Raw genomic sequence first — 22,745 nt, forward strand, 5'->3', positions numbered from 1 at the left:
AACAAGGGACCGAATGTGTCTCCCAAATTCCTAACCCTCAGTGTGTGCTATTGGGAGGTGGGGCCTCGGGGAGGTGGTCGGGTCACTAGGGTGGAGCCCTTGCGCCTGGGCCTTAGCGCCCTTATAGTGACTGCTGAGAGCTCCCTCACCCCTTCTGCCATGTGAGGACACAGCGAGAAGATGGCCGTCTGCGAACCAGGAAGTGGGCCCTCCCCCAGAGGCTAAATCTGCCAGCACGGTGATCTTGGACTTCCCAGCCTATAGAGCTGCGAGAATTATAACTTTCTCTTGTTTATAAGCTAGCCCGTCTCTGGTAGCTTGTTGCAACAGCCCAAACAGACCGAGGCAGGTAGCCTGTGTTCTTGGCCGGGTGTTGGACGCAACACTGTGCCTGTAACAACCTCCGGATGCCTCGACTCTAATGCGGGGTTACCACACAAAACTGTCAGGGTGCCTGGACACCCGCATTTTTACAAAGCGCTCAGCAGGGCTGAGAATTACTCTGCTAGACCAGGAGCTCCATGATGGGTCTACCTCATTCAGCACCAGAGCCTCTAGCCTGGAAAAGGTCTATCAGTTTTAGCACGGGGTGAAAGGAGCAGTGAAAGCAAGCAGGACAAGAAAGAAGGGGGCTCAGGGTGCCAGCCTGGGGGGCTCCAGCAGCGTGGCCCAGCTCCCTATCAAGAACCGGGCCTGACACTGGGTCGAGTCATGGCTCTGGGATGGGACTGCTCCACACCCCCCACCTAAGGTCTAGGTGACAGGAGGCCGTGCTCATCAGTGGGCGCCCATGGGACACCACCATCAGGGAAGTTGACGCAACATCTGACCACAGAACTGGGGGCCATGCCCGAGTCCCAAAGGGGCCCGGGTGAGGGGCAGTGTGGTCGGCTAGGGTGGGTAGGTGGGTAGGTGGGGATTTCAGGGCTGACGGACTGTAACAGGCCAAGCGAGGGGTTCCCGGGTTAGAGGGGAGGAAGACGGGGTGTCAGCACCTTTCCCACGAAGGAGAAATTCTGGGATAGGAAGAGCCACTGAAGAAGCAGTACAGACCAAGGAGCTGGAGTTTTGTCTTTTGCTACAAAAATGACTCACGGGGACAAAGACCCTAGCTATGGAAACTGCAAAGACAAATCAAGTACCGACCCTCTCCTGAAAGTCTACACCACACTGAGCATTGTGGGAAAGTGCACGGAAGTGATGGGGGCCTGGGTCCCAAACAGCTGCTGGGGCGGATGCCCAGATGCCCAGACACAGCAAGGAGGCCGAGCACCCGGCCAAAGCCACGGCCACTGGTGCATCAGGAGCTAGGGGAGGCGGGAAGGCCAGGAGGATCCTGGTGGACGTAGCAGGACAGGGGCACCTGGGGACGGAGGCAGTCCAAGCAGTGACCAGAGGTGGCCTGTCCAGAGGATGACGGATAGAGCAGAAGCACCGGAGCCAGAGGGCACGCGCAGGGGTGTCTCCCAGGCAGCGGAGGAAAAAACTCAGGACCACAGTTCAATTATGGGAAGACTTGCAAGTTGTCTCAAAGAGGGCCTCGGGTGCCTCTCTGGGGTCTCCAGCCAGCATGCACCCTCTCCTCCCGCCCCTCACCCCACTCCTCATATGGCTCTTTGCTGGCGCCCCGCCCCCCCAACTTTCCCCTGCTGACCATTCCGTCACCAGCTCTTTCTCTGCTCTCCTGTCTCGTTAAGGACCCGCTTACACTCGAGATGGGCAGCATGTGGCCGACATGTCACTAGGAACGGTGCTGTGCTTCCCCACTGGTCTGCCTGAGGCCAATGGGGCAACAGACAAGTACGAGCCCAGAAAAGCCAAAGGCATGCTCATCCACATGAATGCTCTTCTCATTGGTGGAGGCTCAGGACTTTGGGACAGAGATGAGGTCCTGAGAAGAAACTTCTAGAAATGTGGATCCTGATACACAGGCACTATGGGCACCAAGATGCTGAAAACTACATGTGATTCAGAGTAACAGTCACCTCCACGGTGGTGGGGAGGCTGGGAGAGGAAAAGTGGGGGTGGGGTGGGGAAACAAAGAGGTTAAACCGCCTTTGTAATGTTTTATGTATGAGGCTGGGGGCGTGGAGATATCATATTATCATATCATTGTATTATCCTTCATGCCCTTTCAACTGTGTCATATGTTTCATTACAATTTTTTTTAAAAAAGTAGGAAAAAACCCCACCTAGTCTGCAAAACACCGTCAGATGCCAGAAAAGCCTATGATAGAAATTTTAAAAGCAGGGGCACTGGGTGGCTCAGTCGGTTGGGCGTCTGACTTTGGCTCAGGTCATGATCTCACGGTTCGTGAGTTTGAGGCCCATGTCAGGCCCTATGCTGACAGCTCAGAGCCTGGAGCCTACTTCAGATTCTCTGTCTCCCCCTCTCCCTGCCCCTTCCCCACTGGGCTCTGTCTCTCTCTCTCAAAAATGAATAAAAACATTAAAAAAAAAAAAAAAGAAACTTTAAAAGCAAACAAACTTTGATAGGTGAGGACTCTGTGATATGTATAATGCCATACAGGACATCCTTCTAGACATTAAATATGCTATAAAAGTATACAGCTATCAGCATGGAGAACATCTATGACAGATGGCTAAAGGCACACATAGACTTCCAAAGAGTATATGGCATATAACGCATCCTGGAACAGATCTGATACCCAGTTGACACTTGAATAATGCAGGGCTGAGGGGTCCGTGCAGCCAAAAATCCACATATAGCTTTTGACTCACCTGAAACTTAACTGCTAATAGCCTCCTGTTGACCAGAATACCAAAAACGTGAGTAGTCAACTCACACATATATTGTACATTATTTGTATCCTACACTATATTCTTACAATAAAGCTAGAGGAAAGAAAATGTTAAGAAAATCATAAGGAAGAGAAAACACATTGCCAGTACTGGACTGTTCTTATCAAAAAAATTCGTGTATAAGTGGACCCGTGCAGTTCATACCACATTGTTCAAGGGTCAGCTGTATATATATATATAAAGACAAAGACATGTGCCAAATTATTAATGGATATCTCACATAGTCAGATCACAGGTTATTTGCATTTTCGTGACTATATTTCTTAAATGTTCTAATATGAACATGTGGCTTCTGCAATTAGAAAGAAACTCATTAAGAATACAGGCAAGGGGCGCCTGGGTGGCTCAGTCGGGTAAGTGTCCAACTTCGGCTCAGGTACGATCTCATGGTTAGCGAGTTTGAGCCCCAAGTCGGGTTCTCTGATCTCAGCACAGAGCCTGCTTCGGATCATCTGTCTCCCTCTCTCTCTGCCCCTCCCTTGCTGTCTTTCTCTCTCTTTCTCTCAAAAATAAACACTAAAAATTTTTTTAAAAAAAATACAAGCATAAAAATGTACCTCAGGAAGGAACTACCCAAAGTAGAAATATGCCCAACTTAACTGAATTTTATATTCAAAACGCTGTGACCATCTCATCTTGAGATATCTGAGGCCCTGCCCTGAGGCACTAGGGTCTGGAAGTCTTTACAAGGGCAAAGCTGGACCCCGACCACCCAGATGACTGGACTTTGAAAGAGGATCCAGAAGGAGGGTGCCTGGGTAGCTTCAGTCAGTTAAAGCGTCCGACTCTTGGTTTTGGCTCAGGTCACGATCTTGCGGCTTTGTGGGTTCAAACCCCTGCATCAGGCTCTGTACTGACAGCTTGGAGCCTGCTTGAGATTCTCTCTCTCTCCCCGCCTCTCTCTGCCCCTCTCCCACTTATGCTGTCTCTCTCTCTCTCAAAATAAATAAATAAACTTAAAAAAATGTTCTTAACCCTTTAAAAAAATAAAAGGGGATTGGGAAGGGCTCTGGCCCAGGCAGAGAGGGCCCCACAAAAGCCCAAAAGGCCACATTAATGCTCTTTAATGCAAAAGGTCATTGAGTCTGGGCAATCGTGTGAACTTGTATGAATCCTGAAGGCACAAAACCACAACTGGATGTCACTCCTCATGCACAAAGGACAAGCCCTAAGGAACATCGTCTGCCCAAGGAGATAAATCAATGGGGCAGAGTTTTCCTAAATGAAGGCTCAGGTCGCTATTTTCCCCCCCATCCAGTTTTTAAGGTCCCAGAATTTGCTGTAAACCTCAGGAGGCCCCACGTAAAGGTCTACGTGGGGAAAAGTAGGGGCAGAGAGACAGGGGGACACAGAATCCGAAGCAGGCTCCGGGGCTCCCAGCCGTCAGCACAGAGCCCGACGCGGGGCTCGAACTCACGAACTGTGAGATCATGACCTGAGCTCACAGTCAGATGCTCAACTGCCACCCACGTGCCCCACAGTTCAGCTTTTTTAAAAGCCTGTCCCCTCCAGCAGGACTCTATTTACATAAATCCCCTAGAAGGCTCATTCCCTTCCAGGCAAGACCCCATCTGCCCAGCAAGTCCATCTTTCAGACCCAGAGGCCAGCTGGGCCAGTCCCTGAGACAGAGGATCCTGTGACACAGGTGCTTTCCTGCCTTTGCCTCCAACGTCTTTTCCTTTCTTCCCTTCCCTTCCTTTCCCCTTTCCTTCCTTCCTTCCTTCCTTCCTTCCTTCCTTCCTTCCTTTTCTCTCCTGTGCTATCTCCACAGACTTCAGAACTTCCTGTGATTAGTTCATGGTAAGGAATTTCGTTCTGTACCATTCTGGACAGACGGCAGGGAGTCGGTAGGCCTGCTGAGACATTTCTGCCAATGTTGTGACGCCTGTGTTACTGAGAACCGCCCACCCCCCCGTCCTTACGCATCTCACAGGGCTGTCTTGAGGCTCCCAGGCTACTGCAGCCTGGCAGACCACAATGTACCGATTTCCACCCCCCCCTCATTCCCACAGTCATACTTCTTCATGATTAAAAAAAAAGAGACGAGAAAATTAAAAGGGAAAAACCCACCCTTTGATTGTATCGCCCAGAGATCTGTATAATCAACATTTGGGAGCATATCCTTCCAGTCTTTTCTCTGTGCACACAGCAAGCTAAAGACACTAAAGAATTTATAGGCCCATGATACTCAGACGTTCCTCAAATATATGTTTGGTCCCGCAGTGGAATCCGTTTAAATCTGGGGCAGGGAGGTGTGATACGATTCTGTCAATCATTCCCCTTAGTGGCTAGCCCAAACTTCCAATACTTTCCTCAACCCCCACCTACTCCCTTTTCTATTTCAGAGAAAACTGAGGCAGCTGGGATAAACCACCAGCTTGGAGGGTGAGGGTCCCAGCCAATCCTGGCCCTCAGGGGCCCCAGACTTTTAGCTCAAAGCTTCTCCCTCATGTTGTGCGCACACTCTGGGCCCTCCCACCCCTCACAGCTAAGCTTGTCGAGTTCGTGTGCATTTCCGCCTCTACTATCCCTCCCTGACTCTGCTTCACTGCTCTCCGGTGCCTGTCATCTTCACACCAGGAACACCTGTCACCAGGTCACTGAGCAACTCCCTGTGGCCAAACCCAAAGGTCGGTTCTAGGCCCTCAACTCCCTTGGATCTCCCGTGACCACCAGTCCCTCCTTCTGTCACTCTCTCCTGAGGCGGCTCTGCTCCCTCTGGGTGTCCCCCTGCCTCTTGCTCTCCCTTGGGCTGTTACCCATGCTGGACCCCGGTGTTCCTCAGGGATCCCCCAACAGCCCTGTCCCCTGCTCATTCTGCACCCCGCCCCCTGCTGACAGTCCTCCCCCATCACACCCAGTGGTGAAGCCCAATCGTGGGCACCAACTCAGGCCTCTTTTCGAGCTGCAGACATCTCCACCTGGTTGTTCAAGAGACATTAAAACCGAGGAAAACCGACCCCCCAGATTCAACATGCTAGAACTGAACCCATTCCTTTCGCTCCAAACCGCCCCTCCCATTCTCACTTCCCTGGCCCGTGGCGCCTCTATCTACCCTCGCTTACCCCTTACCCCTCCTACTCCACCAGGTTACTCTTGTCCCAAACCGTGCCTCGAATCCCATATCCTCCCCTCCAAGCCGCTGTCACAGCCTTTGTTCCGGCCCATCCTCACGCGCCCCAGATGTTAGAGTCACCTCCCACCCCGGCCTATTCTCCTATTTCTCAGAGTAAACTTTCTAAAATGGGAATCTGATCATACTATTCTCCCTGCCTGGACACCTTCACAGGCTTCGCAGAGCCTTCCCCTGGCCCAGGGTCCGGGCTCCCGGTCAGGGCTCGAGCAGGGCCACCACAACGCGGCCTTAGACCACTGACCCAGGGTCTCCCTCTGTCCCTGCCCCAGCAGTCCCCCGGCTGTGCACCACCTGCAGCTTCCCAAAGGCACCATGCTCTCCGAGACTTTCACCTTGTACCCCCGGGGACTCACATCAGCACCTCTGCCCAGCCTGTTTGCCTCTTGTACCGGAGCCAAAACCCACTCAGGGATCACCTCCTCTGCCTTCCTCCTCATGGCCCCAGGCCACACCCAAGAGAGAAGCCATCACTTGGCTTTTGTGCTGTTCCAGCCTGTATTTATTGGGCTCAACACCTATCGTTTAAGTACACACTGATCTCTCCTACACAGCTATAAATTCCTGGAGGATAGAGACAATGTCTTTCAACTTGCAGCCCCAGTGAATTGCCCAGGGCCTGCCACGGAGCATGTATTCAACAAACCAAGCTGAATGATAACGATGATACAACAGACATTTATGGAGTGCTCTATGCCAGACACAGTTCCACGTGCTTTACTGTATTTTGTCAGTTAATTCCGCCAATAAACCTGTGAGGCAGAGACTGTTATTACCCATTTTACAGATGAGATAACTAAAGCAAAGAAATTAAGCAACTTCCCAAGGTCATATGGCTAACAGATGGCAGAACCAGGATTCAGACCCAGGCAATCCAAGTCTAGAGCCCTCACCTCCATCAGAAGACAACGTATGTATTTATCAGACATTGCTGTTAAGAGCTCTGAAGAGGCTTTTTCAAACTGCCCTGATGCCATAATATTATTCTGTCAACAACTGTATTAGCATGTTACCATTAACACTGAAACAGGCCTGGGGCGCCTGGGTGGCTCAGTCGGTTGAGTGGCCGACTTCGGCTCAGGTCATGATCTCGCGGTCCGTGAGTTCTAGCCCCGCGTCGGGCTCTGTGCTGACAGCTCCGAGCCTGGAGCCTGCTTCGGATTCTGTGTCTCCCTCTCTCTGACCCTCCCCAGTTCATGCTCTGTCTCTCCCTGTCTCAAAAATAAATAAATGTTAAAAAAAAAATTTAAAAAAAAAAAAAAAGACTGAAACAGGCCTGTATCAGGGCACCTGGGTGGCTCAGGTGGTTAAGGGTCAAACTCTTTGATTTATGCTCAGGTCATGATCTCATGGCTCATGAGATCGAGCCCTGCATCAGGCTCTACACTGACAGCAAGGAACCTGCTTGGGCTTCTCCCTCTCTCTCTCTGTCTCTCTGCCCTCCCCCTGTGCACGTGCACGTGTGTGCATATGTTTTCTCTCTCAAAAACTGAAGCAGGCCCGTTTCAGTAAGCATCTAGGACAACATAATGGCGTAAAAAGGACATGATGAAAAGTCACAGAGGGGTGACTGGGGGGCTTCGTCAGTAAAGGGTCCGCCTCTTGATTTCAGCTCAGGTCATGATCTTGTGGTTCATGAGATCAAGCACCGAGGTGGGCTCTGTGCCGAGAGCATGGAGCCTGCTTGGAATTCTCTCTCTCTCTCTCTCTCTCTCTCTCTCTGCCCCTCCCCATTTGTGCTCTCTCTTTCAAAATAAATAAATAAACATTAAAAAAAAAAAAGCAACAGAGAAACTTCCAAAGAAATACCAACAAATCTAAGGCCTCAATATCCTCATGTATTTGAAGCAACAGGGATGAAACTTGCCTAAAGTGTTACAGGGGCCCTGGGATGGAGATGTGAGCACACCTGCTGCCCAGGCAGAAACTCTCTCTCCATCAGCTCTGCCAGGAACATGGTGACCAGCCTCAGGCCTGTGTCACAGGCCACCTGTCTCCTTCACAGAAAGGTGGAGGTAGGTAATCCCTAAATGGGTCACTCGCTTCTCTCTGGGGCCCGAAAGATTTTTCAGGGGGTGTTTTTAAGTTGCTCCGTGACAGCTATGAGATGTTGCCTGGCATGAGGGAGGATGTAGCAGTGGGCTCGAATTAACCCGATCTGGCAAGTCCCCTGACCTGGGGAACGGGTCAGTACCTCCACCCTCACCCGGCATGCTGGGGGGAGGGCCCGGTGCTATTCCTCCTCTGTTTCTGCGGGCCTGCCACCATGCCGTCGCGCCGCTGGTCCAAGTAAATACATCAAACCTCGGATGGCCAGTAACTTCTTCAGCGAGCGTCCCGCAAGATGAGCAAACATCTTTAATAAATTTTAACTTGATAAATGAGCGATGTCTTGCAATATGAGTGGTATGTGATGCTGAACGTTGCATGATCACAACTGAGCCAACAGTTCTTGAAACTCGCTTCCATATGCGAGTGCTTTGGATTACAAGCATGTTCCCGGAATGAATTACGCTAGCACACAAGGTTTTACTGTACTTGCTAACTGACTCTACACGCAACATGCGATCGATAACGTCGCCGAGAGAGGCTCCAGGAGGGAACACACGAACTGCACAATGGATCCTGATATCCATGGATGGGTTTCGGCAGCTGAAACCGAAATCAGTGGCCTGCAGTGGTCTGGGATAGTCACGCGAGGTCTGTCTACAACAAGGTGTTCACAAGACGGGACTCAAAGGGAGGGAGAGGCAGCGGCAGACTGATGAATTTTCTTTTCCTTAACAATGTAGTTAAATTGATTTATAGGCCTCCTTTGTCAAATCTCAGATTTGAGATAATTAAAAAAACTTTTTTTTAGGGGCGCCTGGGTGGCTCGGTGGGTTAAGTGTCTGACTTCGGCTCAGGTCATGATCTCGCGGTCCGTAAGTTCGAGCCCAGCATCAGGCTCTGTGCTGACGGCTCAGAGCCTGGAGCCTGCTTTGGATTCTGTGTCTCCCTCCCTCTCTGCCCCTTCCCCGCTCATGCTCTGCCTCTCTCTGTGCCAAAAATAAACATTAACAAAAATTAAAATCAAATAAATTTTTTTTAATGTTTGTTTATTTTTGAGGGGAGAGGAGCAGAGAGGGAAGGAGACAGGGGATCCCAAGCAGGCTCTGTGCTGATAGCGGAGAACCCAATGACGAGCGGCTTGAACTCATGAATTGCGAGATTATGACCTGACCTGAAGCCAGATGCTTAACTGACTGAGCCACCCAGGGGCCCCTCAGATTTGAGACAGTTTATAATGAGGTTAGTAAACGATTAGTTAGTAAATGACCAAAAGGGTTTACACAATTATTGCGAGATTGTGAAGCGCTTAGCTTTGAGCTTCCTGGCAGCCAGGACAGAAAGAGACAAGCTATGCCTTCCAGGCTTAAGCAGCTTCCGGGAAACAGACAATGTCCCAGATCTAAATGTTAACAGGAATCCCTCAGGATTCCTGAAGAAGCTCACAGGATGAGGCACTGAAATGGATTTGCAAAGGGAAAGGAAAAAGTGATGAAATTGGAGGGTGGGGTGGGGCGGGGAGGGAGACCGGCACCAAGATAAGAGTTTCTGAGTGCAGGCACTCAGAGCCTCTCTGGACCTCTTAAGTGTTTCAGGAACACAAAAAGCTCCTTGATGACATCACATCCTCTCAGAGCGAGCAAGGAGAGGGCACCAGATACCAAACACCGATCTGACTTGTGCTCTGCCCACACCCTGTGACCTCTAGGCCAGCACCCCTGCCAAGTGAGGCCCCTTTGGCCTCTTTCTCTCTCCTTCCAGGCCTGTCCTTTTTACCCCATTTCCCATGGGAACCTCACCTCCAAGGCGGCCATTCACACCTTTGTGCACCATTTCCCTCTTCCCTTTTCTGCTCAAGCTCTCCGTGGACCCATTTCCTACTGTGTTGGAGGAAATGATTGCTAAATGGTCCAGAAAGCTGGGGGTGGTTGCAACTGTTCAACTACAATTGTTACAACTGCAGGAAGAATTTCAAAGCTGGAAGTGGTCTGTTAACTGTTTGCGGAAGACTGTGAGAGACTTTTTGTCTTTAATTATAACCCAGCAATACTAACAAACCCAAATGGGAAACAATGCATACGTCGTTATATGTTGTTTATAACCTTTGCATATAGGTTCTCCTGCAGGACCATATACAACACGAATTCCTGAGATACAAAACATTGTAATCCTGTTAGGGAACTCCTTAGACCCCTCAGTGACACCTTTCTAAAAACAGACTCCCCCTGCAGTGTTAGCAAGGAGCCCCCGGTTGATCTGTTTTCAGTGTGAGATCTAGGCTCCCAACTCGGCCCCAGGGCCTCCCACTCTCTCTGTACACACCGGGTTTTGCATAACATGTCATGTGCTGGGAGGGGAAAGGCAGGTGAGATGGGGCGTGTATTTAGGACACGTTCGAGTTGCTTCATTTTGGGGCCCAGTTTTCTTTGGGGCCACTAGCGAAACACCCGAATGAGCAGCAGACTGGTGTCTGGGGAATAGTCTTTGGTTCTCATTCATTTGGGATCGGCAGCCATGCGAGCTATTCGCTCCTGCATCCAAGTGCAAGGGGCTACACCGGGGAGATCCCTGGAGAGGCCACGCAAGTCAATATGGGGTAAAAGGACACAGGCGTGAATGCCAGGGCAGAAGCCTTCCAGCTGCCCTCCTCCTGACATCCAGTTCCCTGACTCACATGCCTTCTAGACACCAATGACCTCAAACCTGCTGTCTGATCCTGAACCTCCACCTGGCTACCTACTGCTTACCCGGCATCTCTGCTTATGTGTAATACACAGTTGGCCAGAACAGAAGCTTTGATTTCTCTCCAAAATCTGTTCTCCTAGATGTTCCCATTTACTAAATGGCACCAATAATCCCCTAGAGCTGCTCAAGCGAAGGCTCTGGACGGCACACTGTCCAGTCCCTCTCCGTTCGGTCAATCAACCCTTCTGCACAGAGCTTCTCAGACCTAGCTGAACACAAGGGACACCTGGGAGCTTTAAAGCACCCTGACACCCAGGGCTCTGCCCCAAACCAATCAGAGCAGAATCTCTGGGGGTGGGGCCCGGGCACCGGTACTCTTTCAAAGCTCCCTAAAGTAGTCCAATGTGTAGCCAGGTTTGAGAATCAGTGGCTGAAAAGATACTCCAAATCCAATAGCTTCTGCCCAGATTCACACCTCCCATTTTGGTCTGAGCCACTACCCCGTCCTGTGTGGGCCACTGCAATCCCGGTGATCTTCCTGGGTTTCTGCCCCACCTCCATCACAAGCACAAGGCACTGTCGTTTTAAAAATCAGGTTATGCCGGGGCGCCTAGGTGGCTCAGTCGGTTAACTGTCCAACTTCGACTCAGGTCATGATCTCGTAGTTCATAGGTTTGAGCCCCGCGTTGGGCTCTGTGCTGACAGCCCGGAGCCCGCTTCGGATTCTGTGTCTCCCTCTCTCTCTCTCTGCCCCTCCCCTGCTCGTACTCTGTCTCTTTCCCTGTCTCTCAAAATTAAATAAACATTTAAAAAAAAAAAATCAGGTTACATCATGCCTCTCTGATGGCTTCCTGCTGCATTTAGGGTAAAGACCAAAGCTTTCGTGAGGCCCTCAGGGTCCTGCCCAATCTGGCTTCTACACACCTCTTCTGGCTCCTCTTGCCCCGACTCACCACGCTTTGGTCACCCAGGTCTTAGTCCTGTTCCTCAAACACCCCAAGCACGCGCCCACCTCTGGGCCTTTGCACCTGCTCTCTCCTCTTCCCGGAAGGCTCTGCCCTCAAAGCTTCGTTTGCCTGACTCACAGCTTCGTGGTCTCAGTCAGGTGGCACTGCTCTGAGGTCTTCTCAGACTCCCTTCAGGTAAAGAAGGCCCCCTGCGCCGCAGAAAAGTCACTGCCACATCACCTCGGTCACACCCTTCGATTGTCTCTAAAACACTCATCGCTGTTTGAAATTCCCTTGTTCTCATATGTCTTCACTGCCTGACCCCTGTGCCGGGACTCGAGCTTCAGGCGGGCAGGGGTGTCTGGTCTGACTTGCTCACAGCTGTGTCCATTGCTCAAAAAGGACCTTTCACAGAGGAGGCACTCAATGCACATGCCATTCATTGGATCCCATCCCGCGGTGCCCCCAGGGCTCCTCCTCACCACTGCCAGAGTGATCCCTGTAAGATGACAGCTGCATCTTGCCACTTTTTTTTTTTTTTTTTAATGTGCATTTATTTTTGAGAGAGAGACGGAGACACAGAATCCGAAGCAGGCTCCGGGCTCCGAGCTGTCAGCACAGAGCCCGATGCGGGGCTCAAACTCACAACCACGAGATCATGACCTGGGCCGAAGTCCGATGCTTAACTGACTAAGCCACCCAGGCACGCTGCCACTCTTTTATTTAAAATCCTCAGGGGCTCTAGACTGCCCCTCGTCACCCAACTGCTTTGGCACTCCGCCCACACCGCCAGCCCAAACCTATCGCCCTCCTAAGTTCCCACCATCGCAAACAGCTCCTGGGGGCCTTGAGGAGCCACATGCCTGTGTTCCTGTGTCTTTGTCCATGTTACTCTCTCTGCCTGGCACACCAGCAGTGTCCTCCCTCCCTACCGCCCGTCACCTCCCCTAACAGCATACACAGCGCTCACAAGACCTGGCTTGGGTGTGCCGAGCGGCCAACGCCGTCCAGACTGGTGAACGTCCCCGCCCTTGCTCTTCCACGGCAACTGGCGCTTTCCTCCGCCACAGCCTCAGTCGCACGGGGCTGGCCTCACCCGTCTTCTCTAGACAGAGGGCACCCCGATCATAACCGGGCACAGGCTTCCCCTCAATTATAAACCGTTCTCCTTACGTCGCTTTGCTTTTCCAAGAGACCTACTTTAGTACCTGTTTTTGCCAACCGAAACAAATCTGAAGAGGGTGCTTTGCTCTTACAAAACGGCAACTGCTTCTTCGCTTTATGTGATTCTAGCTTATGAAAGGTTTCCCGGGAACTGTCTGCTCTCAGATAGCAGGGGAAATCTGAACTTGGTTTCCTTCAGGCGCCGACTGTCTGGTGACCCCGCAGAAGGTGCTGGCGCGAGAAGAGGGGCTATCTGGACGCGGAACTGAGCTGCGAAAGCTGCTCTCCCCGGGGGATGGGGTAACACCCACCACCTGAACCCGCAGGAAAGGGAGCCCTCTGAGAAGGGAACCAGCCCGGGACCCAGGGTCTCTAGTTTGCTCTCCCCGGGGCTCACAGAAACAAAGTCTGTGTGGCCACTGCCGTTAGCGGTGTCTTCCCTTTCCTAATTTAAACACACTCGTCCTACGCACTCAAACAATTAAGCCACAGGAGGTCTTTATCAAATCACGCGCTCTCCTTTCCCTACACAAGATAATGAACGGGAACAGAGGATTTAATGCCAGGGTACACGACATTCAATGGCCACTTGCACAGCTGGTATATTTCGCTAAGTCCTCAGGCAGAACACCACCGCTTTCCCCACAGATATTCACCAAGAGGCACTTGCTGCGGCCTGAAACAGGCTTGTCCAGCTTTTCAGGAAAAGGCGAGCCTCGCCCAAACAAAGTGAAGGCCATTTCCGTGCAGGTTCCTGGAATTGGATATGGCTTTAATTTCGAGAGCACCTAGCTGCAGTCCTGTCTTCACCGGGAAGCCCCGGGCTGACCAAACTCCCCCCGGCCCCCGAGCATGCTTGCCACTCTGATGACCGGCCCCCAGTCGCCATGCTTATCGGGCTGAGCCTTTCTAACTAGAGGCTGGATTTCACGTGGACCGGAGCTCTCCCAGAGCAGCCTCCATTAACGTCTACATCAGTATACGGACAGAATCATTCGACCAAGACGGGTAAGCTGTGGCACTGATGGCGTCCTCCGGGGGCCCTGAGTCCACTTCCCCACCCCAGCCCTGGCCCTCCTGATCTCCACACGCCCAAGGTCCAGGGGAAGGAACATGCAGGCTGCGGCCATGCCAGGACCAGAGGAGCAGAATGTGGGCTGGTCAAAACAAGCCCAGACATACTCACGGGGTCCGTCAGCATGGCCCGGCAGTGGGAAGCCAGGGCCAAGAAGGCCAGCAGGTTGAACACGATTCCGTTGATGACGCTGTACACATAGTCTCGGGATGGAATCAGCATGACAAAGAGGACCACAAACTCCGCGTAAAGGACCAGAAACCAGGTGACAATGGCACAGGCAATGCCACAGCCGTCGCGGATAAACCACATGGTTCCCACAGGACCGGGGTGGGGAGGTGGGACGCACTTCTCCGGCTGGAGGTATTCTGGCTTCCGCTCAATGTCTCGGAAGTGGTGGGTGGGGATAAGCATCATAAGCTATTCTGTCCATACTGGCATCTGGAAGAGAAGAAAGAACCCAGAAATTTGGCGTTGTCTTGTTATCAAGGAGACCTGACAAAATTATCTTTCCAAAGCGAGCCATGAGGATCGATGTGCGAACTTCCTGCAGGAAAGCCGCCTAAACCTTCTGTTCATTTAAAATGTGAGTTCTTGGGGCACCTGGGTGGCTCGGTCGGTTAAGCGTCCGACTTCGGCTCAGGTCATGATCTCATGGTCCGTGGGTTCGAGCCCTGCGTCAGGCTCTGAGCTGACAGCTCAGAGCCTGGAGCCCGTTTCAGATTCTGTGTCTCCCTCTCTCTGTGACCCTCCCCCGTTCATGCTCTGTCTCTCTCTGTCTCAAAAATAAATAAACGTTAAAAAAAAAAATTATAAAAAAAAATTAAAAAAAAAATAAATAAAATGTGAGTTCTTGGGGCGCCTCGATGGCTCAGTTGACTGAGCATCCCACTTCGGCTCAGGTCACGATCTCGCGATTTGTGAGTTCCAGCCCCGTGTCGGGCTCTGTGCTGACAGCTCAGAACCCGGAGCCTGCTTCAGATTCTATGTCTCTCTCTCCTCTGCCCCTCCCCCACTTTCTCTCTCTCTAAAAAGTAAATAAACATTAAAAAAATAATAATAATTAAATAAATAAATAAAATGTGAGTTCTTGGGGCACCTGGCTGCTAGAGCATGTGACTCCTGATCTTGGGGTTGTGAGTCTGGGCCCCATGCTGGGCACAGAGTTTCCTTTAAAAAAAAAAAAAAAAAAAAAAGTGAGTTCTCAGCTCTCTTCCCTATTTCTGAGAGTTAACTTAGCGTTTGCAAAACAGGGCCACCTTGCCCAAAGCCTTTCGCATGACAGATAATGAAAAGGGAGCCTTTGAAGGGCAAATGCCTCACCCAAGGTCAGCCAGACCAACAGCTACACACAGGACACCAGCTCAGAAGTGGGACTAGAACGCGGGTCTCTTCATTTGTTAGGGATCTGCTGGGAAGACAGTGTCTCAACAGATTATATTCCAGTTGTGACTTCAAAGGCAAGATGGGGCACAGAGTGCCAGGCACTCTGGGAAAACTCTTCAGTGTTAACACTGCTGCCTCTACACCAAGGACAAACCCAGAGACTGATGTTGAGGCTGTCTGCGGTTAACAGGGATGAGCAGAACGAGAGTACCTGCTTCACCAGAACCAGGCTTAAGCTGCAACCATTAAGTTGCAGTCTAACTTACGGGGGGGGGGGGGGGGGGGCGCCTGGGTGGCTTAGTCAGTTGAGCGTCTGACTTCAGCTCAGGTCATGATCTCACGGTTTGTGGGTTCGAGCCCCACATGGGGCTCTGTGCTAATAATAGCTTGGAGCTTGGAGCCTGCTTCAGATTCTGTGTCTCCCTCTCTCTCTGCCCCTCCCCCGCTTGTTCTCTCTCTCTCTCTCTCTCTCAAAAATAAATAAACATTAAAAATTAAAAAAAAAAAAAAAAGACATGCTAACTTACTACTGCATTAGCTGATGGTAAAAGCAAAACCTAGATAGGGAAGGTTCTCGAAACAAACCAGGCTTTTTAATCCTAGGGCCAAAACGGTTGATTTTCCGGGAATAAGAGACTCCCTTAGCTCTGCCCTCCTCTTGGGTGACGGGGTCAAGTGGAGAATGTTGGGCAATGAGTCCAACAGTGTGTCCGCACCGCCTGGCTGTGGGGCTCCATGAGCCTTGGTCGCCTCACCTGCCTCCTCACCCCAGCCTCCTCGTCAAAGGGCTGGTGTGAGGGCCGATGGAGCAGGAGGTGCCCGTGATGAATCCCGTAGCCTGGAACAGCCCTCACACACCACGCACGTATTGTCTCTAGGAAAGACATCCATTCCTTCCTAAACAAGCGCTGAGCAACATGCCCCTTTTTCCTAACGGCTGCAGCTTGCGTCTCTGGAGACAGCAACGAAATAGCTACGGATCGATAATGAAGTCTATCTGTCCACGGCACGCGCCACAAAACATAGCAAGTACAGATTTCCCTCCTCCGATTCTTTATCGTACACGTGGCGGCCTGTTGCATCACCAGATGGGTTTCTCAGTCAGAAACCGTGCCGGCGGGGGCTGACCCTGATGGCGGGGCCGCGGAGAAGCCGCCGTAGCACAGTCCGCAGCACAGCAAAGGACATCTTGGTCCTCTGAGAACGCTACTCACTTCGTAGCAGAGGAAATCGTTCAAAAGCAGCACCGGCGACGTGTGTTTTTCTGAAGACCGTGGCTCTAAAGGGCAAGTGCAAACTTTCAATGGTTGTGTCGGCTTTTTCTCACCCTTTGCCTTCTGCCTCCACTGCCTGCTTCCCCCACAGAGAAAGAGCATCTGGACTGAATACGCTACCATCATGACGAGTACGGATGTGTCTAGAAAGCTGAGAGGGTACAGCAGTAACTACTACTCAAAACGACAGACATTCTGGAGTCAAAAGTTGCACAGACTAATAATGAAAGAACAAGGCCAGGGCCTCCCCTCCCAGCACGGCGGAGAATTAGTGGCCGAAAGGCAGCTAAACGCGTAGTGTGTACTTGTCCAAAGCAACGTCGACTCAACAAATACTCAAGAGGGACTATCACATGCTGGGTACCCTCTGCTGGGAGCTGAGGAAAGAGAAGTCACAACACACAGGGAATGGCCATCCCAAGTAGGAGTAAGAGCAGCAGTTCCCAATAGGCCACCAACCAGAATCTTCTAACAAAGCAAGCCAGTGCTGTCCACAAGACAATGGCAACCAGTGTTGCCAGTGACAGCTCAGAGGCATTAAAGATGTAAGTATACCTTCTGAAGCACCACACGGAAGGACAGCAGGAGCTCGTAGACAGGGATGTCTAGGACTCGACCTGGGCCCAGCAAATTCTAAAATTCCCAGCTCCGCTCAACCCAAAGCCAACAAGTGGAAGGCTGAAATCCCACGAAATCCCACAGCGATTCGAAAGCTGATCGAAGCTCCCCATTTTGACAATGCCCATGTTATTCCCTTGGTTTTTCCTGCTGCCGTACGGATTTGTGGGTACTGAGGCTCTAAACCAATAAAGTTGTATTGGACCACAGCCATGCCATTTGGACACATAATGTCTATGTCTGCTTTTGTACTGCATTGGCACCGCTGAGCAGCCGTGAGGGAGGCTGGCTGACCGGCAAGCCTGGAGTATTTACTCTCTAGCTCTGTGCAGAAGTTTGCTGACCTACGGTTTCAGGCCGTTGTTAGCCACCCACTGAGCAGCTCAGTGTGACACTGGCGGTCGGTCACAACTCGCCCCACCCCTCCAACATCTGTGGCAGCATAACCTCCTGTCCTCTGCAGCCTGGGCATCAGCTCACTTGTGTACTCCACCAAGCTCTTCAATGATCAGAAAGGCGTGTGTGTGTTTTTTGAATGTTTATCCATTTTTGGGGCGCCTGGGTGGCTCAGTCGGTCAAGTGTCCGACGTCAGCTCAGGTCACGATCTCGCGGTCCGTGAGTTCGAGCCCCGCGTCGGGCTCTGTGCTGACAGCTCAGAGCCTGGAGCCTGCTTCCGATTCTGTGTCTCCCTCTCTCTCTGCCCCTCCCCCATTCATGCTCTGTCTCTCTCTGTCTCAAAAATAAATAAACGTTTAAAAAAAAATAAATGTTTATCCGTTTTTGAGAGAGAGAGGGAGACACAGAACCGGAAGCAGGCTCCACACTCTGAGCTGTCAGCACAGAGCCCGACGCGGGGCTCAAACTCACGAACTGGGAGATCGTGACCTGAGCTGACGTCGGACGCTTAACCGACTGAGCCACCCAGGCGCCCCAAGGTGTGAATTTTTGAAATGCACGATCACTGCAAATAAATTTTAGAACGATGCTCCTGTTCAGATATTTCCAGTGATGAAATTATGCTCACAGTATATTTGGACTAGTTGACCGTATTCTGTCCTCTGACAGTTACTCATTCTTGACTACACAAATGGCAACGTGAGTAAACTGGGGTGATGTTTCGTATGTGTGATCGTGCTGAGGAATAGGCCTTTCCGCAGAAGTAAATTTCCCGGTAACCACGTTTTAACCATTAGGATGGTTAAGATAGAAATGAAAAATAAAAAATGCAAGTAAGATAAAGACAAAAAAAAAGATACTGATAGCTGTCCCTGTCTTAAGTACAATAACCATCCATTTCTTTGGAGTGACTTAAGGTCATTACCCAGAACATCAATTACTGGAGTGTGTTAGGTAATGATGTCCTCAGGGGTTACAGAGATTCACTGCGGACTCTCGGCCTCACACCAGCTGGCCTGTTCAGACTACTATAATTTTAATTCCAACGTCTCCTTTGTATGGTTGTCTTCCTGTTCCATTGCTGGCTACTGTCATTTCTGTGTCTACAGTGACTCCCGACAAATTGTCCATTTATGATCACTGACGGGCCGAAGGCTGGAAAACAAATGAAACTAAACCACGATTAGATTTCTTTGTAACAGAAGGGTACTCATTTTAGGTAACAGGACTTTAGGAAGATGCTATGTTCTCCCGCCAAACAGTTCCTGGGCTGGATGTCTTTTCATTAGCCCAGGGCCTGGCACATAGTGGCCACTTACTATGCGTGTCATTACACGAACGCTGGAGTAAAATGCCTTGAGTAAAAGGCCCACCTCTGGAGGCCCCGTGTGCCTTACTTTCTGGGGCATGGCCATATTCTAGATGGTGGAGGGTGCACCAAGTAGGACTATGAAGTAGGTGGAGGGCCATGACTCTTTCTTAAGTAACTGGAATGTTCCATCCTTAAACAATGCGGGACCAGATGTGCATAGAGGAGCTCTGTTGTCCTGTTGCCCCTCGTTGGTGAGGGACAGTCTGCGATCTGGGAAAGCACTCGGCCAAGGGCACACCAGGCAGAGCCAGACACCAAGTGTTGGGCTGAAGTTCACACTCTAACCCACACTTTAGAGTCTCAAAATACCCTGCTCAAAACCAATCAAGGCATACTGTTATAAAAAGTGCACCTAACCCCCAGGCCCCTTAAGAGGAATGAAGTAGTGTTCCAGTAAGGATTTGTTCCTTCAATTAGCCAACTGAGAATCTGAGAAATACGGGGGAAAACTCACCTGGAGCAAACCGCACACCTTCCCTTCACTCTGCCCCTGAAGACAGCACTCGGAAAGCCAAACACTGACCCCTTTTCCTTTTCTAGTTTGAATTGGGGAAACTCTAATCCTTGGGGGTGAGAAGTGGCTCTTTGCCCATAACCTACTCCCCACATGAGAGTCCTTGCTTGCCAGAGTTGGGCAGAACTGTTTGCTCAGGCCTCTGGGGCGCGCACGGAGTGTTTGCTCAGGCCTCTGGGGCGCACACGCAAGGAGGCTGGTGGGGGGGAGGCTTCAATCCTGCCTGCCAGCTCATGCCCTCGGAGGGGCAGCCTCCTCCATTCTCCCTCTCCACCCCTTTCATCTCATTCCTTTGCCCTGTTTACCCTCTTAACTCTGTCTTCAATTCAATTTGTTTCAATTCAAAAAGATATTCATGGAGCAGCCACTATATATATATATATAAGGAACTATGCAGGGGGCTCCCACACAAGGGATGGTGAGGGCAATAATGTGTATGTGCTGCCCTGTTGGGGCCCTGCCATTCTTCTCTCCCAGCTCCCATCTGCTAAGACTAGTCTTATTTGCTCTGTTCTATTAACCTGCAGGTCCCATTTCGCTTAGCATTGGAGCCTGGTATCTCATGAGTTTATGCTCAAATCAATATTTCTTGAGGGAACAGATACAGAAACTGCACAGACCCACCCCACAATGATCCTAACACGCAGGTTTCTAATGAACAGCACAATGGAGAGGCAAACAGCACCACCCCAAAGCAAACAAAGCCCAGAAGTGAGATAAATAGGCTTTCTCACGGCCAGGACATCTAAAGGGAGGGGCTCTGAGCAGGCCACGGAGCCAGGTGAAGTGTTCTGCCCAAAGGCAGGGGGAGTGGTGATGCAGCCCGGGGGAGCAGGATGTCCAGGGTGCTGTGTGTGAGTGTGCACACACCTGGGCTGTGTCGGGCACAGGGGGTGGGGGTGTTAGGTGGAAATGAAGCTTTAAAGGCAGGGCTGGGGCGCCTGGGTGGCTCAGTCGGTTAAGCGTCTGGCTTCGGCTCAGGTCATGATCTCGCGGTCCGTGAGTTCGGGCCCCGCGTCGGGCTCTGTGCTGACAGCTCAGAGCCTGGAGCCTGTTTCGGATTCTGTGTCTCCCTCTCTCTGACCCTCCCCCGTTCACGCTCTGTCTCTCTCTGTCTCAAAAATAAATAAACGTTAAAAAAAGTTTTTTTTTAAAGGCAGGGTTATGTTCTGTAGGCTGTTTTACAAGGCCTTGAGCTTCATGATGAGTTGGGACTTCACCCTGGGGGTACTGGTGAGGCACCCCAGTCTCTGAGAAAGCTCTGAGGATGGTAATCACGCTATTAGTAAGGCCCCTTGGGCACTGCTGACAGGCAAGAAAGACGAGACAGACGAGAGGGTTCAGTGTCCACCAGAGGCCAAAGAGCCCAGACAGGCACTCAGGCAACAGGTGAGAGTTCCAGCTGGGTGGAAGGAGGTTTTCTGTTCCTCTTCCATGTTGTTTCTGAAGAAAGACTGAAAACAGTGATCATTTTGCAATTTTAATTATAGTAATTGTGTTGTGTTTTTTTTGGCCAAGGGTTCTGTAGCATTAAAAAGAGTTGGCCTGTCCACACGTAATCCAGGCCCGAAGTAATTATTATTCCGCCTGGCAGAGGAGTGCAGCAAGGCCCAGAAAGGCAGAGGGACTAAGCCCTGGGGGTAAGGAAGTCCGAGGTGGATTCACAGAAGCAGAGGACTTCTGAGGCTCCCTAGAGCTAGAGATCCACACGAGAAGGAAGATGCACTGGCAGAATGACCATCTGAGCTCTGTCTGGGGCAGTGTGGGGTAAATCTAAGGAAATCCTCTAGCCTTCCTTCTTAGACTTTCAGAAACAAAACGCAAGAAATGACTGAAATTAGTGTTAATTCCCTGAAACAAAAACACATGCCACTGCATCTGGTCCGGAGCACTGCCTCCAGATCCATCAATAACTCACATGCTTCATTATCCCTGACCACAAGTGTGCCCTTCCACTCACGCAGACAGGCAGACACAAATGTGGTTAGTGAAACGCAGCCCGGGGCCCTACAAGCCCCAGGGACTGGGGTGTGGCGTTGGCTTTGCGGGATGCCGCTTATGACTCCGTTCCCGTGCTGCCCATCCACAGCGGAGCCACACCAAAGGGGTCTGAGAGGCTGATGCTAAGGCCAAGTTCACAGGCCCCATCTCCCTGTGGCCCATCTGCAGGTTGACCATCAGCGATGGGAAGAGTCCAGATCTAGTGCCTGGACTTAATCATCGTTTGTCGAATGAGGAGCAAATCCTTATAAATCCAACACCTGCCCTAAGACAACTGACCCAAAGCCCAGGCTTTATGCGCAAGGATCAAAGCCATGACATGCAAGTTCTGTGCTGGATGCATCAGAGTCCCCAAACTCAACTGTTCTCAATCCAACAAGGGTCCCAGGGACGGCAGATCCTCTCAGATTGCCAACTTCACCGGCTTTCATGACATAAGATCCTATACTGAAGTCATGGATTAGCGGAGCTAGATCTGAAATCCTTAGAAGCATCTCGAAGTACTTTGTGAATTTTACTTTCCTAAGACACCACACCCACTCACGTTCTCACATCCACGCATGCAGTCACCCATAGCATAGAAGAAGGTTTTGGGACTGTACAGATTTAAAGCAGCATAAACAAACCCAACCATTATGGCTTGTATGAAATATCTGTCTGCATCAACTCCAATCAGGTGCAATTTTTTTCCCTTGACATAGAGAAAAGGATCATACAAATACTCAAAAAACAATTTTTTTTTTTTTTTTAAGGATTAGGCTTTCTGGATCCCTACAAGTGGGAACTATATAGTTGAAACTCAATTTCATCCCCTTAAAGAGGGGGGAGCAGATGTCATGAACATAGCAAGGTAGTAGAAACCCTTAACTAGAAGGCTTTTAGCTTAGGTCAAAATTTGTTTCAGGTGAATAGTTAACATGTGAATAAATCTAGTATTATGCTGAATTGCCGTTGGGGGGTGGGGGGGGCTTGTCTTGTATCCTCTTGAACTTGCCCTAAATGTTGCACTCTCAATTAAACTAACTTTTACTGCAGTTAAATAACTCTGTCCACCCCTACAATCCCTTAAAAGGCCCCCTGGAAGAAAGTAGCATCTTTTCTGATATTTCTACCGTTTTTCTCAATTCATCTTAACGTTAAGAAATTCATCTTAACGAGTATATCAATAACCTTCCAGGTTTAAATTCCACTGTCTCAAGAATATGGTGTCTGCCTCTTTTAGAATTTCTCACATTTCAGAGCGATAGACTTAAGAGCGTTCAAAAGCCAGCCCTACAATTTCAAAGATGAATAAATGGTCTATATC

At 50.6% G+C, this 22,745-nt stretch overlaps 1 protein-coding gene across 12 annotated transcripts in view; it reads right to left on the bottom strand.

The window, feature by feature from the left end:
• The window catches only part of ZDHHC3 (zDHHC palmitoyltransferase 3), a 59,734-nt gene that overhangs the window by 26,875 nt on the left and 10,114 nt on the right, over positions 1 to 22,745 (bottom strand). For 6 of the 12 annotated variants that reach the window (XM_060630780.3, XM_060630782.3, XM_078443177.2 and 3 more), the window contains exons 2-3: positions 13,985 to 14,318; positions 13,459 to 13,556 (exon numbers count right to left, since the gene is read on the bottom strand). In XM_060630780.3, coding sequence (XP_060486763.2) covers positions 13,459 to 13,556; positions 13,985 to 14,294 — 408 coding nt within the window. In that variant the 5' untranslated portion in view covers positions 14,295 to 14,318. Of the gene's footprint in view, positions 1 to 13,458; positions 13,557 to 13,984; positions 14,319 to 16,018; positions 16,595 to 22,745 lie in introns of those variants that run through there. The other 6 variants (XM_060630783.3, XM_060630786.3, XM_060630784.3 and 3 more) reach the window with 2 other exon arrangements.

Source organism: Panthera onca, chromosome A2, assembly GCF_046562875.1.
Source record: "Panthera onca isolate mPanOnc1 chromosome A2, mPanOnc1 haplotype 2, whole genome shotgun sequence".
Classification (NCBI taxonomy): Eukaryota; Metazoa; Chordata; class Mammalia; order Carnivora; family Felidae; genus Panthera; species Panthera onca.